General features: G+C 43.9%; 1 protein-coding gene across 1 annotated transcript in view; it reads left to right on the top strand.

The window, feature by feature from the left end:
* Positions 1 to 16887, top strand: part of SEMA5A (semaphorin 5A) — a 297989-nt gene that overhangs the window by 189549 nt on the left and 91553 nt on the right. Inside the window, exon 10 of the mRNA XM_032861862.1 lies at positions 8642 to 8849. Within this exon, the coding sequence (XP_032717753.1) occupies positions 8642 to 8849 (208 nt within the window). The remainder of the gene's footprint in view (positions 1 to 8641; positions 8850 to 16887) is intronic.

Raw genomic sequence — 16887 nt, 5'->3', positions numbered from 1 at the left:
TCACTTGCTCGTGGACTGTCAGCAGGTGAAGCCAGGTGGGGAGATGAGGAGTGTGGGGCCAGGTTTAATCCCAGGGCTTTCTTCCCTAGCTAGCTAATCGTGAGCTTTTAACCTTTAGAGACCTGGGTTATCGTACCTGCAACAGGAAGCAGTTAGACTGGTACACGGGTGTGGTGTGGAGGGGAATCCTTTATTCAAGGGAAATCATATGGCAGGTTTCAAATGTGTAAGGCCGTCCCGTGAAGCTTGTCATGCTATGGGTGAAGTGGACATTTCATGAAGTTCATGAGGATGAACTTAAGGCCTGTTTGGGGGAACAGGTGTCCACCTGGCTGCCTCGGGCAGCACCAAGGACAGCTCTGTGCATCTCCAGCCTGTCCAGTACCACAGCTGTAGCCTCGGGGGCCTCCTGGATGCCTCAAATGTGGCTGGTCTGAAATGAAACTGGATTTTCAATACTTAGCCTAAAATGAAGCAAAACATCTCCGTATTATATTAATTACATATGATAATTTTACATCTTATAATATTTTGGATACATTGGGTGAAATAAAAATTGATAATAAAAATTAATTCACCCGTTTCCCTGTTTGTTTTTCCTTTTTAAATGTAGACACTAGAAAAATTTAAAATTACGTGGATTGTAATACATTTCTCTTGGATGGTGTTGGTCCAGACAAACTCTCTGAGTTCCCACCTGTAGGCACATGTGCTCTCGAAGGTTTTGTGGATTTTAATCATTGTTGCTGCTTCCCCAGGGGCCATGAGCAAGTCATCTTGGTCCCAGGAAACATGGTAGGAATTTGTCCTGGAAGCTCTTGTTACCACCACACTGTATTCTAAGAATATTTTTTTTTTCACTGAAGCCAAAATACTTGCTTTTTTACTACTAAAAATCACATTTATCTTTGTTCATTTTTGTTCTCATTTCATTTACTCTTCCCGTGGAGTGCTCAATACCTCACCTGCCCTGGAACATTTTCCTGTAGGGTAGAGGTTTGTGGGGGCGGGCAAGATTTGGGGTTTCATGGATTATTTCTTGTGCCTGTCATTCTCTGGGGGAATTTCCTTATGTCCTTTTCAAGTAACACTTCAGTCTTCTGATAAGCTTTTCATAAATATATTCCCCCAGGCATCCCTCATTCATTTCAAAATCGAATTGATGACTCCTTCATGTGAAGATGTCCCAAATTTAAAACCATTTTCTTTACAACCTTCGCTTTTTCCTTTGGTCATTTTCCTAAGGCTCAGAGTATTGAGGTTGAAATGAGTATCTCTGTGATTACAATCATCCAGTTTTACGTCTTGTGTTTTCTACCTGCCATCAGAGTCACTTCTGGTCTTCAGTGATATCATCAGTCACCCGCAGAAATCCATATCCAGAACTGTTTGGATGTGCATTCTGATGACTTAGGCCCTAGAGGGTTTTCTTACCACTGGCAAGCGTGTTAGTAAAGCCCTATACTTGTGTGGAGTCAGGTCTGGTGACAGTGCTTGAACAGTCCTCGTTTCATGTAGTAGTTGTCACTTTGATTCCCAGAAATATCACCCTCTGAGTGTCTGTGGCACTTCTGCTCCTCTTCAGGCTCATATATGAATTTGGCCCTTGTGCCTCACTAGACAGATGGCATACAGGCTCAGGGACGTCAGTCATTGTGTTTGCCCTACTGTGCCTGCATCCGCGTGGTCCGTAAGAGATGTTAATGTGGTCCCAGTGACCAGGGGAACGCGTGCCTCCTGAAGCAGGTGCCCCCCGAAGCAGGAGACCCCTGTGCATGTCCTTCCTGTGGGCATCCGATGGCACCTCCCATTGGATCAGAATGTTATCCCCAACTGGTTAAGTTTTATGACTTATAGCTGAGTTTATGGAATAAAAAGAGAATGCCACAATTTCCTTAAAGCTTACCTCTTCCTACGCAAGACACTGCTTTCTCAACAATAGCTTTGAATTAACATTTACTTTGGAATTCCTGTTTACAATCTTTGATCCCCATTCGTTAGATGTCTGGATCCCTTACAAGAAAGTGCACCTTATCAGAAAGACTTATCAGTTCTCAGGGCTCCTGGATGGCTCAGTGGGTTAAAGCCTATGCCTTCGGCTCAGGTCATGATCCCAGGGTCCTGGGATCGAGCCCCACATCAGGCTCTGCTCAGTGGGGATCCTGCTTCCTCCTCTCTCTCTGCCTGCCTCTCTGCCTACTTTTGATCTCTGTCTGTCAAATAAATAAATAAAATCTTTTAAAAAACTCCTTATCAGTTCTACTCTCTGAAACTCAATTTTCTCATCTATGAAGTAAGAATAATCATGCATGGACACTTGACCCTTGGGTAACAGGGAGCTAAGGGCACCCACACCCTGTGCATTTGACAACCTGCATATGACTCTTAGCTTCCCACAAACCTCACTACTTAGAGCCTACCTTGGACTGGAAGTCTTGCCAATGACAACAGTCATTAACACATACTCTATGTTAGATGTAAGATATATTGTATTCTTACAATAAAGTGGGGCAGAGGAAAGAAAACATTATTAAGAAAATCATAAGGGAGGCACCTCTGTGGCTCAGTTGGTTAAGCGTCTGCCTTTGGCTTAGGTCATGATCTCAGGGTCCTGGGATTAAGCCCAGCAACAGGCTCCCTGCTTAGCAGGGAGCCTGCCTCTCCCTTCCCCTCTGCTGCTCCCCCTGCTTGTGCTCTCCCTCCCTCCTTCTGTCAACTAAATAAATAAAATCTTTAAAAAATGAAAGTCATAAGGAAGAGAAAATACATTTACAGTATCATACTGTGGTTATTAAAAAAAATCCACATGTAAGTGAACCTGCTCAGATCAAACCCATGCTCATTAAGGGTGAGCTGTGTTCGCTACATCTTAACTAGCTTGCTGAGATGATCAGATGAAATGTGGGTGTAATAGGGTTGCCAGATTTAACAAATAAAACACAGGATATCCAATTAAATTTCCATTTCAAATAAAGATAAATACTACTGAGTAGGACATACGACTACCAAAATAATTATTCATGGTTTATCTAAAATTTAAATTTAAGTGGGCAGCCTTTATTTAATCTGGTAACCTCCTTTGATATAAACATACTATCCGTCCTGCTGAAATGAGGCCAGTGTAAGTTACTCAGTACAATAGAGAATGGAATTTCCATGTGATTATGGCTATTCATGTCTTTCAAATAGCAACCATACCATCAGCTTGGATTGGTTTTAAAGATCTCACAGTAGCTCTGTCTCTCCCACAGTGCACCTGGTTTTCAATCGGGGAGACAAGCTACCAAAATGACTCTCAAATTTGTGTCCACGACAGACTTCGTAGTTGGCACTATTTTAAAAAAACAACTGTTATGAGAGTTTGCGCCAAAGCAGGACCATTCCTGTGTCTGTGTTAGCTCCTCGGGGACCTGAGCCACAGTTGACAGAAAGTGACAAGTTCTTTTCTTGTGAATCATCAGAATTTTAAAGAACGGTTGAGAGAGTTCTAAGTACTTCTTGTGTTAAAAACAAATAAAAAAACAAAACGAGCAAAAAATCCCCCCCAAACAAATGGAAACTAATCTTGAAAAGTCCCTGAGCAGACAAAGCTAGGTTCGTCATACAAACAAAACGTCATCTGCTTCTTCTGCGAGGCTAACTTGACCTGGGTCGTTTCTTGCTTATGCCTCTGAAAATCATAAGAAAATCTTGAGCTGTGTGCCAGGGTTGATACGAGGCAACCCTTAACCAATTGCCTATTATTTAAGAAAATTCTAGTATTTTTACCATGAAGAATAAAGTCTCTGGCTTTGGAAAACAGTACACCCCGAGCCGCCTTCCACGTAACGGTCCCAAGTGCTCTGGTCTCATGATGCCCTTCGCTGTGTGCACAGTAAACATTTACGGATTGCTACCTCGATGAGTCATTGGTTTTACTTCTATTATTTCTGAACTTTTGATACTGGCATATGTTTTTTTTTGTTTTTTATCCCCCCCTGCAAGTCACTTTGAGTAGAGTATTGAATTTTTGGTTTTGGGGAGGTACATATGCTTTTATTTTTAATGGCGAATTTTCAGAGTTAATATTTTATCAGATGAAACCAATTAAAATGATTTTCTCTGTTCCTGGTTCGCTTATGACCCTTCCGCTGACATCTCTGCATCGTGGGGAAATAATGTTTCTTGTTTTGCCTTCACGCTGACTAAATATTAACCGGCACTTTTTCTAGCAAACGCGCAGATAATAATGACGTTCCCATTCCTTCTTTCCACACTTTTGTCCTCACTTGTCGGTGAGTTTCTCACCCAGCGTGTTTATTACTCTCCACAGGCCGTAGCAGCGGCCAGTGGGCCTACATCAGAGCACAGGAGTGACATAGTGTCTGCCCCCCATGGTGCTTTGGTCAAGCACAGAAGCCACAAAACAAGTAAATGAGTAATTAAACTCTGATAAATGTTATAGGACAGAAACAAAACAAAAAATTAAGTGCTCTCTGGGACCGACCAGGGTGCCACTGTTTTTTGAACAAAATCGATGTTTGCCCACTCATCTCTTTTATGGGCCAGCCTCTGCCTTTCTGCCACAGAAAGAGACAAATGTCTGTTTCAGATCCTTATTGCAGAGCAAGTGTTTCCACCATATGTCGAGTAACGAGGAGAGAATATTCCACTGGAACTTGAGGGAGCATGAAAGGTCGGTTGGCTACCTATCAGGCCAGTGGCAGCTGGTGGGGGTTCTAGAGTCCCTGCTTAAAATGCTTAAAATGGTGGTGTCACGTTAGTGTCATGGGATTCAGGAATGTTGCTCCTTCAACCCGTCCCTCCTCTTTTCTGAAACGCAGGATGACCTAAGCTTTCTTTTTCTTTGTTTTGATGGACTCCAAGGAGAAATAGATCCCTCAGAATTCTAGGAGTAGTTTGCAGTTCAAAATGTATCTGTTTGTAGCAAAATGATGTGACAGGTAGAAGTGTCAGCTGTCAGTATGCTACAGGGTAATCATATCACAGTGGATAAATGTGGAAGACCAGTATGCGGCAGGCCTTAAACTTACACAGTGTTCCATGCCTCAATTAAAAAAAAAAAAATTTGGACTACAACTGTGATACTCAGTCACTCATTTAAAAACTGGAAAGAAGTCTGGGTGGCTCAGTCAGCCAGACCTCTGCCTGTGGCTCAGGTCATGATCTCGGGAGTCACGCTGGGCTCCCTGATAGCGGGGGAGTCTGCTTCTCCCTCTCCCTTTGCCCCTCCCCACTCCCTGCTTATGCTCTCACATGCTCTCTCGCTCTCTCTCAAATAAATAAAATCTTTAAAAAAATTTTTTTAAATGTAAAGAAAAGTAAGTGGCCCTGGAGAGGAAAAGAACAAGACCTAACTGTGCCCCCAAGAGAGGGCAGAGAGCAGGAGTGAGAGACAAACAGTGAAAGAATGCCCTGATCTGGGCATCAGAGACACCCTGGGAGGAAGCATCTACCTGTGGGTGTACAGATGGGCACAGGGAAGCCCCCCATAGCTGTCAGAGCAAGGACACAAGGACAGCAGTCTGATGAAGGTGGCCGGGCGGCCCCTCTGGGCAGAGAGCCTGTATGTGCAAGGCTGGGGCCTCTTGGGCTGGTGGAGCTGTGGGTGCCCTTGTGCCCAGCATGCGGAGAGATGGTGGTGTGAGGGAGCCCTCGGGAGACTTGGGACCACGGTGGCATCTCATGTACAAGGTCTGTGGCGTGGTCACGTGCGGGTCCTGACGCTCACTTCAGACACAGGGGAGTAGAGCGAGTCTTCTGGAAACATCCAGCTGAGGGAGGTATGCTCCACCAAGGCATCAAGGTCTAAGCTCAGAATGAGAACAAGGCAGGGGCCAGGGAAAGAAAAGCTTCACTGAAACGGAGGTTCCTACAAGGTTACCCCAGGTCCACGTGGGCTCGTCCCGGCACCAAAGGCAGGGGGAGCTTCAAGAAGCTCCTTGCTTAACCAGACTCTGGAGAGAGTAGGGGAGTCCCAGCAGAGGCACAGATGATGGACAAGCACATGAATCCACACTAAGTTCTGTTGTCTGAAGTGCTCAGCCCCACGGTTGGGTTCGATCCCATCTGCTAGAAAGCGATACACGACGTGCAGAAGTATGCATTGAAATGTTTTGACCAGGGACGCCTGGGTGGCTCAGTTGGTTAAACCTCTACCTTCAGGTCAGGTCATGATCCCAGGGTTCTGAGATCAAGCCCCGTGTCAGGTTCCCAGCTCACCAGGGAGTCTGTTTCTCCCTCTTCCTCTGCCTGCCACTCCCCCTGCTTCTGCTCTCTCCCTCTGTCAAATAAATAAATGAAATCTTAAAAAAAAAAAAAAAAGAAATGTTTTGACCAGTGATGGCTATTCCTTTAAATCAAGTCCTTAAACATCTCTTAAAATTTGTTTTTCCCTGCGGTTGTCTAATAATTTGACATGCTTGTAAGCATGTCGACAGCTGAACTATTATTCATTTGGGTGGGCTTCTCAGACTAGCAGTCCATCAGCAGTATAAATAACAAACATCAATAAACAATATAAATAATAAACTTCAAGGTCTTTATTCAACTGTTGAAGAGCACTTTGTTCTGTAATCCACATTTCCCATGACTCTTGTGTGTCAGTAGTCCAAAGGTGACGACTTTCCTGCTGGACTCCATCTTCCCTGTCCCCACCCTGTCCCCACACTCATCCTGGCATCGTTCTAAAATGTCCTTGTTTCATTGCCAAGGGTTTCTCACTTAAGGGCTCCTATGAGCCTCGCTGCCCACAGGGTGGTGGCAGTCCCTGGTTCCCCGTCCTGGCCCCTGGTTCTGACAATGTCTTCTGTTGTCACAGAGACATCTGTGAAGGGCCTCCCAAAGGGTGGCCGGGGCCTCTGTGCTGGCGCTTCCGTCCGCTGGGGCAGACCTCCTCTCAGGGTGTTGCAGTTGTGACATCCGCCCTGAAGTCACCTTCCCTGAAGCTCCCATCTTGTCCCCGTCATGGCTTGGTGCTTGCCCATTTGTGGATGCTTGGCTCTCTGAGCAGAGGGGGACCCCGAATCACTGAAGTTGAATTTCCCACCAGCTGTGAGCTGTGGTCACCAAGTCCAAATTCAGTTGACTTTTGCAGTGAAGACATACACATTTTCTCGCACACTTCAGTCTGTGAGATGTTCATTTGTTAGAATGTCTGCTGCCTGCTGTATAGGCTGCCTGTCTGTCTGTCTGTCTCTCTCTCACACATACACACACTCACACACACACACTTTCCTCCAAGACAGCCCCTACATTTCTTGTCTTCCCAGTATATAGCGTCACTCTGTTTATGCCTGAACTATCTCAAAACTAAGACAGTTACCCAGGCAGCTGGAGAGAAAATTAGGCAATGCTTTACTAATACTGAACACATTATGATGAAGTTGATTCATAATCAATAAGGATTCCCTGGAGATGTGCTTCCGGTATACTTTGTGAAATAAATTCAGGATAATATATGTCTCCACATGTATTTTTCTCTTGAAATGAAGCATTCTAAGTCTCTGAGGACTTCCATTGGGCATGGAAAACTGAAATATGTTCCTGTCCAAAGTCTTCTTGAGATGTATGGATTGACAGGAAGCCTTGAAGCCAAAGGTTCTTGATTTAGTTCTGGTTTTGGAATAACTCCCTGGTCTTGTTCTCTGTATGTGCGGGATGAGACTTGTAATGGTTTGAAAAATCAGGATTCTGCTGGGTTGATTAAAGGAGCCTGAGGATGGCTGCAGGAGGTGCTCCTAGTGGGTTGGTGTCTCGCCCTGGGCTTATAGGCTGACAGCAAGGGCCTCACCCTAATGCACCAACAACATTAGTGTGTGCTTTGGGTCTGTGTCTCTGACACATGGCATTGGCCATGCTGTGCCTCTCCCTGGCTGAAAGGACACTTCTCCATGCTCTTCACAGCCAGTCCCGGGAGATACCTGTTTCAGAGGCCATACTCAGAGCCATGCTTTTATGAGTAGGTGAGCACGAACACACGGTGAGCAGAAAACCTGGGACAGGGAAGAGACCAGGCTGGGAACAGATGTTCCCTTGTACAGGAGAGAAGAATTTGGGACTTCGAGACAGAGAAGGGCATCCCAAAGAACACGCATTTGAGAGAAAGAGGAAAGGGGCTTTCTAGACAGAGGAGGAAGAGAGACAGCAAAGGATGAACTTGCGAGGCAGGAAGGAAAAGGTGTGTTCCTTGCTGTCCTGCATATCTGCGATTGCCCATCCCATCATGTGGTGTCTGTCCTGGCTGGGTGGCAAGGTCAGCACCTCTCTCTGATGCTAGGAATCCAGGATAATCTCCTACAGAGTCCTCTAATGGGATGGAGCTGAGCTGGCTACTTGGAGCCACAGGAAGCTTTCCTGAGCTCCAGGTGTCTGCACTTGGAACTGGGTGAGGCACATGGTGGCTGAGAGGTTCTCGTCACCAGCTGCATGCTAGTCCTGTACCAGCTGCTGGCACCTGCCGCACCTCCAGCACTGACCACTGAACAGGCCTGGGCTGGGATACGGGTGTTGGCATTTGTAAAAGCCCCTCAGATGATCCTGTGTGCAGCCAGGCTGGAGAAGCATGGCTGCTTAAGGGCGGAGTGCCTGGTGAGACCTGCTCACCTTGTTTTGCTTTTCTCCTTCCCCGTTGCCCTCCCAGATTACGGCACCATTAAAAAAGTGCGGGCGCCCCTGGCCCCGGCTGCTGGCAGCTGTTTGCTGGAAGAGATCGAGCTCTTTCCCGAGCGGCGGGGACAGCCCATCCGGAGCCTGCAGATCCTCCACAGCCAGAGCGTCCTGTTTGTGGGCCTGCAGGAGCACGTGGCCAAGGTCCCGCTGAAGAGATGCCCGTTCTACCGCACACGCAGGTAGGGCAGCCCCGGTGGTTTATGGCCTCAGGACCTGAACATTCATGTGAGCCCTGCATCCCAGGGTGCAGAAAGGTCGATGCAAACTCATTTACTGGGCTGGGAATAACCCGCCAGTATCTGCAAGGAAGGGGCCACGTTAGGACATCTGTAAATAGCTGTCAGGGTTAAAATAAGCTCTTCTGTGCATGATAACACTCAGCAGTAATGCTCATACTTGGGGTTCCTGCATTAATCTGTACGAGTTTATTTTTATAGGAATTTATGTAATATACTCAGCATCCCCTCCTTGGGGCAGTTCTCATGGTACGGTCCTCAGCACCAGCTCTCTTGGAACACTGCCTCTCTCCTGAGGCACCTTCCCTCACCCCTACTCAATTCTCATTGGCCATGGGGTGTCCACTGTAGACCACAGTGGCCTTCGAAGCTCAGTTTGGGTAAGTGCAGGTCCAGGTAGTCCGGAAATGACAAGTACTAAGTACACTATACACCTGACCAGCACTTGAATGTTGGAATATTGCATGAGGGCTCTGACCCCCAACAAAAGATTGCCCTTGGGGAAATAATCATCTCATATGGTCTCAGAAGTCAGTGATCTCAGTAACTCCACCCCCCAGTGCAGTCTGTAAGGGCAGAATAGGTATGGAAATGGACTGTTTGGGTATATCACTCACAGATACCCCTCACACAGGTCATACTTTCTCAAACAAGGTTCCTCATGGCCTGGGCTTTGGGACTCACAGACTGGCAGTCACATGACAGACTGCCCATGCTATTTCTTGACCTGGTTGGTAAAGTATTTTAGATCTCACTTTTTCACATAATGTGAAAATTGCTATAGAATCAAATGGGATAACGCATATGGTCTAAAATTTAAAGCACTCTGCAAAGTGGGCGTTCTCTTGTAGAAGGGAGGTTTTTGTGTATAATAAAAACCATTACAATATTCCTTTCTAGATGGTTCTAGACAATGAAATATATGGTGCCTCCTTTGGTATCAGGGTGTTGAGGGATATTGTAAGGGACTATCTCCCTAACGATGATGGTTAGCGATAATGCCGGTGAACGATAATAACAGAGTGATATGTATCAGCAACTATCTTTTATATATATAAACACCTTTTTCCTAAAGTTAACCGAAGGGTGCTTGAAATTTTTTCTGGTTTGGGTTCCCTACTGACCTGGTGCAGGAATAATTCTGCCCAGTTTCTGATGGTCAGTGGGTGACAAGGAGAATTGGGATCTTGCCAGTAAGCTTGTCGAAAGTTGGAATGCCCCTGGAAGGGCCCCAGTCTTCCAACCACAGCCCAGGGAGATCTGACTTGTCATGGACTTTGGGTGGGGGGGGCTGCGTGACACCAGATAACACGCAGGAAGACATAAGCCTGTGCTGTATGTGCGGTGGGTCTGGGGCCAGAATGAAAGTTCATGGCTTGCACGATAAGGCAGCTTATCCTTTCCATGGTACTTTGCCTCATTGAGTCAGGATTACAATAGCCCAGGTCCTTGTGACTGTGACCTGAGAAGCTAACTCCTGCTTCAGGTCTGGGAACCAAGCTGTCACGGCGCCCACCTCATCTCCTGCACCACCACATGTGGAGCCCAGTCAGGAAACCACAGGAGCCGGCCGCCACCAGGCACAGCAGCCCGGGAGCCGTTCAAGTTCCCCTTTCTCCTGCAAGGAGAATAAGGCCACTTGTCTGTCTTTGTCATGTTTTGGGGAGGAGAAGATTAAAAGTTATATCCAGAGCTGAATCTCCCTGCTGTTTTCTTGTCTACTCACTTGGAGAAGAGCCTCGGGAAATTAGAACTTTATTGTAAATGGAGAGACTGCAGAGTTCTGTGTCCCCATACTCAGAAAGGGCTAGATTGTGTTTGACCCTCAAATATTCCATTTGAGAAAAGAAAAATGTGAAGACTCAAACCCAAGCATTTCTGTGGATTCTTTCCATTATGTTTCTTTGCCATGCTTTTCCAATAGAAAGACAAGAGAACCTCCCCCATTAACACTAGCTGGAGAAAAGTATCAATTTTTCAGAAACAAATATCTATATGACCAGATTTTTTTTTGATGCGTTATGGGGAAAGGTTTTTTTTTGTTTTTTGTTTTGTTTTTTTTTTTTACAAAAGCAATTTTAATTTTCTAAAAATGTGACTAAAGAAGTACACTGAATAGGAACAGGATAGCAATTAACAACTGAGCAATAATTTCTTTGTTAAATATATATTTCATAGTAGAATATAAGTAATTTCATTCCTTATTAGAAAAATCGATTTTATAAATGAGTTTTGTAATGCTTAACAAGAAAAACTGAACTTAACTAAAGTACCTGTCTCCTTCCAAATCATATTCACATTTTAGAAAAAAAAAATTTTTAGTATTCATTTTTGAAAGGCCATGCACAATTTGATGTCTCTTAAGATGTTTATAAATGATAATCATTGATAGAGTCCTGTGAGTTTCTTTTACATATCTGGCTCTGTGCTAGCTCTTACCATCATTTCCTGTCACCACTATACCCTGAGGGTCAAGTCGCCTGTCATCTCCATTTTTAGATGAGGAGATGGGGGCTCAGGTGTTTGGATCCTGCCAACCATACCAAAAAGGTCACATACCTCGTTCAATATGAAACCAAGGTTCAGGGCTGGAGCTCTGACCCCAAGGTCCAGGCTTTGTCTTATAGTTCACTGTGCTACCCCTGGGACAATGAGGACATCAGTCCAGTGGTCAGGTGTCAGCAGAGACTAGCTGCTAGACAGGCCTAGAACAGAAACTAGAATTCTGAGCTCTGCATGCCAGGCCACATTTCATTCAGCCCATCAGACCGTGAACCAAAATTGGGGCTTTGTCTTTCCCAGTCTGTGCAACCTCCAGCATGGTGCCCAGCTCAAGACAGGGTCAGTAAACATTTATCAGATTTACAAATGGGTAGTACGTTTCCCCTCTCTGCTATTTTACTTCATAATCTATAAAGTAAACCTAAATTCTCACGAAACAGTTAAACTCCCTTTGCAGAAAAGTGTAGTGATATAAAGCATTAGCTAAAGCATCAAATGCCCCTGGGATTTAGGTGTTTGTTGTTTCATTTTTGCTTAATTTTAAGAACTAATTGAGGAGAGAAGAAAGCTGGAATCCAGGAGCATCCTAGTCCACATATAAAATAGAAGAGAAGTTTTGCTTTCTAAAACTGGAGGGAAAGATGGAACCATTAAGAAAGAGATTGGCTCCGTTTGTGAATGGATGTCTAGCCATTCTTAATTCATTTAGCTTGTAATAATGTCATTTAGTTAAAGAAATTAACACTCATTAAGAAGATTAGTATGGCAGTTAGGTTACTGCAGAACATGTCTTGATTGAAAGAGCAAAGTTTGAAAACGTGGAGTTATATGTCAGTACCTTTATTAATTAAATAATCGCCTACAGGCAGCGTCTGTCTTGCAGGAGAAATGCGATGTATAGAGAGAAATTGCAGAATTCCCTAAAGTCTTCCAGCTTCCAGCAAGACAACTTTAGCCATTCAGTAATGAATCACATAAACATTCGGAAGGAATTTTGACATATACTCAATTTACAAAGTAAATATTCTCCCTTCTAAATGAATTTGATATTTTCCAAATCTCAATGTCTTGAGTTTTTGTTTGCATTGACTTTGGATTAGCTTCTAAAGACTGTGACTTTTCCTTTGTTAATTCATTCATAATATATTTATTGATCTTAATATGTGCCAAGCACCAAGTGAGCCCCTGAGTGTAGGATGACGAATGAGGCACCCCTGACCCTGTCTCCATGTGGCTCAGAGTCTAATGAGTAATTCTGGCATAAATAAAATCTCCTGAATATCTATTGTGGATTTGAGCCAAAGGACCTTAGAATTACCTTAGATGTTATCCCAAAATCAATTTATCATTAAAATCTGATCCTATACTGTACCAGGACCTAATCTTCAGGCCTGACATCCTGTCCAATTATTTTTTAAGCTATATTTGAATCACAGCCAGTGTTCCAATCTTAAGTTTCTAATAGTAAGAGAATTAAACACCAGTTATCATATATTTATTGAATGGAGTATTCACTCTGTGGATTTTTCTGAAGCCAAAAAATGATGACTATGAAGACATATGCATTATGTGATAATAACTGAAAAAAGCAAAAAGCAAAACAGTAGTACGTATATGCCATCATTATAACTTTAAAAAAAATAGGAGGGAAGACAAAGTACATTCACAAACATCTAGTTAACACACTGTAAGAGGGGCTTCGCTGAAATGCTGTTTTTTTAGTGGAATCACAAGTTAATACCTCCAGGTCCTGGGTAGGTCAGAAAATGAACAGTTAAAATGTGGTAGATAGAGATGAGCATACATAAACTTAACCAGTGATTTATGAAGCATAAGTCATATTACTGTTTTTTCTGTAATAGGGAGAAACACAGATTTTGTGGGGTCTGAAGCTTATACAGTTTGGGAGGGGGTCTTGCTAAGGAAAAGAATATCACAATTATGGACACAAAATGTCAAAGACCAGTCTTAGCTCCTTAACGAATCTTGTGAAGTAAAGAAGGTTAAGCTTCTTTAGCTTCATGGCAGATCCATCTTTGGCAATGATATAAACACATATTTTGAGTCAGATTCACAATAAAAGCAAAGAATGTTTGTGAACACCATCTTGTAGAGATGTCATGAGCTGCTTCTACAACAATGGGATTATGAGTATATTTTTTTTCTTTTTCTTGGTCAAATCTTTTTTAAAGATGTATTTATTTGAGAGAGAGACCAAGAGAGAAAGCAGGAGGAGGGACAGCGGGAGACAATCTTCTTCAGGCAGACTCCCTGCCCAGCTTGATCCCACCACCCTGAGATCCTGACCTGAGTTGAAACCAAGAGTCAGACACTTAACCGACTGAGTCACTCAGGCGCCCCTCTTGGTCACATACTTTAATGTAATCATATCATTGTTGCCATGGAGAACACAGTTTCTAAGAACAAGCAAGAGCACTAAAAATATTCCATAGGTCAAATCTACTAGGATAGGCTCTCCGCTTTCCTTGGTGATGCGTTAGCCAGCCAACAGTTTTGGATTCAGCTTTCTGTTCAGTTTCCTCACAGAGCATGTTTCTGTTTCCTAAATGGCAATGTGTGTTCTAGCTTGCAGCTGAGTTATCCTGGCCAGCAGCACCTTGGCTTTTATACACCAAGCTTCCCTTAAGCTTTTTATTTGCAGCATAATCCAATGAATTAATGATTCTTAAGGAAATAACCAACCCCATTTGTCTGCTAAAGTGCTTGTGTATGGAAAGATCATGAGCTTCACATTCAGGTGGATCCTAGATAAGCTTTTACATGGTGTGTGATTATAAGCAAACCACTCAGTATGGTACTGGGAGCACAAAGACAAAGAGCACATAATGGGTCTGGGAGATGGAAAGAATTCAGTAGACGATGGTTCCTGTCCCTTCCTGCTTCCCTAGTCTAGTCTGCTCATGGAGGTCCTGCTGAGTTGGCATTGCTAGTGAATGGTATTTCTTCACGCCTTTTATACTCTGTTGAAGGGTCAGTTTAAACTTTTCTCTCTGTCTCAAGTAGAATTAAAAATCAAACCTAAGAAAAGAAGGGAGGGAGGAAGGAAAGAAGGAAGGAAAGAAGGAAGGAAGGGAAGAAAAGGAAGGAAGGAAGGGAAGAAAAGGAAGGAAAAGAAGTGATGGAAGGGAAGGAAGGAAGGGAAGGGAGGAAGGAAGGAAAGAGAGAGAGGAATGAAGGAAGGGAGGGAGGGAAGGAAAGAAAAGGAAGAAAGGGAGAAGGGGAGACAGAGAGAGAAGGGGCAAGAGAGGAGAGAAAAGGAGAAAAAAAGTAAAATAGCTCTTGTATATGTGCTTTGCCTTCTTTGTTGAGGTGTACTACTCATTGCCTCTGGCCGATCCACCTGGACCTGTCAAGAATTTGCTTTTTTGCCTTTAAACCACTTCACTTTGAGAGGTACAAGGCTAGTCAGGCCAGACTCTGCTCCTGGTACTACATTACATCCTTGGCTTTGGTCTGTCTGGCAAATACATTTTCTGGCAGTTTGTGAGGTTCTACCCTGTCTTACCTTCTGTCAGCATGGCTCCATTCAGTTGGTAGGAGCCTCTGTCAGGGGATATTCAGTAATTCCTTGTCCCAAGTCCCTCATTGTGTCATATATCTATCTACCCAGCGAGGCTAAGATTCAGGCAACTGATGGAGGGAGATTGGACAGGGCCAGGTGTAAGGAGAGCCAAGTGCTTACCCTCCTTGCTGCTGTCACCAGGTTGGGGAGGTCACCGGGGAACCCAGAGTAGATGCCACCCTTGCCAGAAGTGCTCTGCTGACACAGAGAGAAGTTCTTCCCTTGGGCCTGGCTGTGTTCTCACAGGGGGATTCTCTGGCATTGGCACTTAAGCCTCATGACTCATTCATGGCCAAACTGTTAAGTTGGGTGAATTATAAGGGGTCAGCGTAATATAAATGTTTTCTCTGGACTTACTGTCCTCTAAAGCTTTGTGTAAGAGTTCAGGTGTATTCCTTGACCCCTTGGGCATCCTTTAAGTGTAAATGACAACTTTTCATAGTCTCCAGTGTCTTCTGATTCTGCCCATGAAACCCTCATCTACTCAGCCACAGCAAGGCTTCTCTCGAAGAAACATGAGATGGGCAAAGAGTAATCATGTCTTCATTTTTCTCTGATTGGCGGGGGAGGCGAGGACACTGTGGCCCTTTCATTACCTCTGTTCTGTAGAGGAGAGAACATAGAATACCAAAAGTGCAGGCTTTTCCCTGAATGAAGTGACCACAGATACTTTTCTTTCCTTCTTGGGCAGTTGGACACAGTGTTTTTTGGTCCTTGTTCCCACCAGTGACTTCAACATCCCTGAGCTGCGAAGGGCTCATGTTGGGTCATCAATACTCTGTGTGTCCTCTTTGTCCTGGTTTTGGTCCTTGAGCACAGAACTGACCACAGCTGAGCCTGCCTTCCCTGGACAGCTTCATCCTGGGGGCACACTTGGCCTCTGCAGAAAGACATTAAAAGACATTATGTTTGTTAAAAGACAAATTTCATGACAATTGAGATCCACTGGAAGGGTAAGCGAAACAACTCAGGTGCCGTGTGTGACAAGTGGGGGAAGTGGGATTGACTGTGTCATGTCAGAAACTGAAGCTGATGGCCCAAGTTGATGACAGTTGCTAGACTCCCAGCAGCACTCCTGTTTTGCTTATTTCAAATACTCTTTACTCTTTAACTATTTCTTTTTTAGTCTTGATTTTCCCAAAATGCTTCATAATATGTGTATCAGTCTTGTTCAGTTTTAAAACAGATTTTTCAGGAAAATTTGAGTGTTATATCCACCTACCAAGATTTTAATGAAAACCACTCACTTAGCGTTACTGGCAATACATATCAAATATTCTAATTGCATATTAAAAGCAAATTTAAATGTAAAAAATCATTGTATTTAATCAATATCATGTAATGATAAGCCAATAGTGAATAGTTTTTAATATATTAAGGTTAGTGACTAATTGAAATTCTAGATCATTAATTTCATCTGCAAATCACAATATATAACATGAATTACTATTAAATGTCTTTAGCAAGTGATGCATAATGAGTATAAGCAGGTATTTTTACCAGTAATTATTTCTTTGTTTACTTGGCATGTGTCCGAAATTTTAAAATGCCATTACATTGTAGCTGTATCTCAGTTCTTCTTGGGAATTACAAATTAATCTTCTCGTAGATTTCCTAACCTGATACATGCTATCCACCCCCGCCAAATTTTTCTTGCCTAAGCAAAACACCAACATTTTATTCACATCAGTATGCTTCCAAGGAATCTTAAGGAAACCTCAGCCCAGCCATGCTGCTCTGCTCATGATCCTGATCATGCCAGAGACACATGACTCTCTCATTTCCTGGGGCCGTCATGACCAGGGATTCTCCTCTCACTCAGCTGAACTCCGTCCAACTCCATTCAGAAGCCAGCCTGCACACGCCAACTTCCTGGAATCCTTCTGGTCTACCTGT

This window comes from Lontra canadensis, unplaced genomic scaffold (genome assembly GCF_010015895.1).
Source record: "Lontra canadensis isolate GAN:19392208 unplaced genomic scaffold, GSC_riverotter_1.0 scaffold22, whole genome shotgun sequence".
Taxonomy (NCBI): domain Eukaryota; kingdom Metazoa; phylum Chordata; class Mammalia; order Carnivora; family Mustelidae; genus Lontra; species Lontra canadensis.
This window is presented reverse-complemented; position numbering and strand designations above follow the sequence as displayed.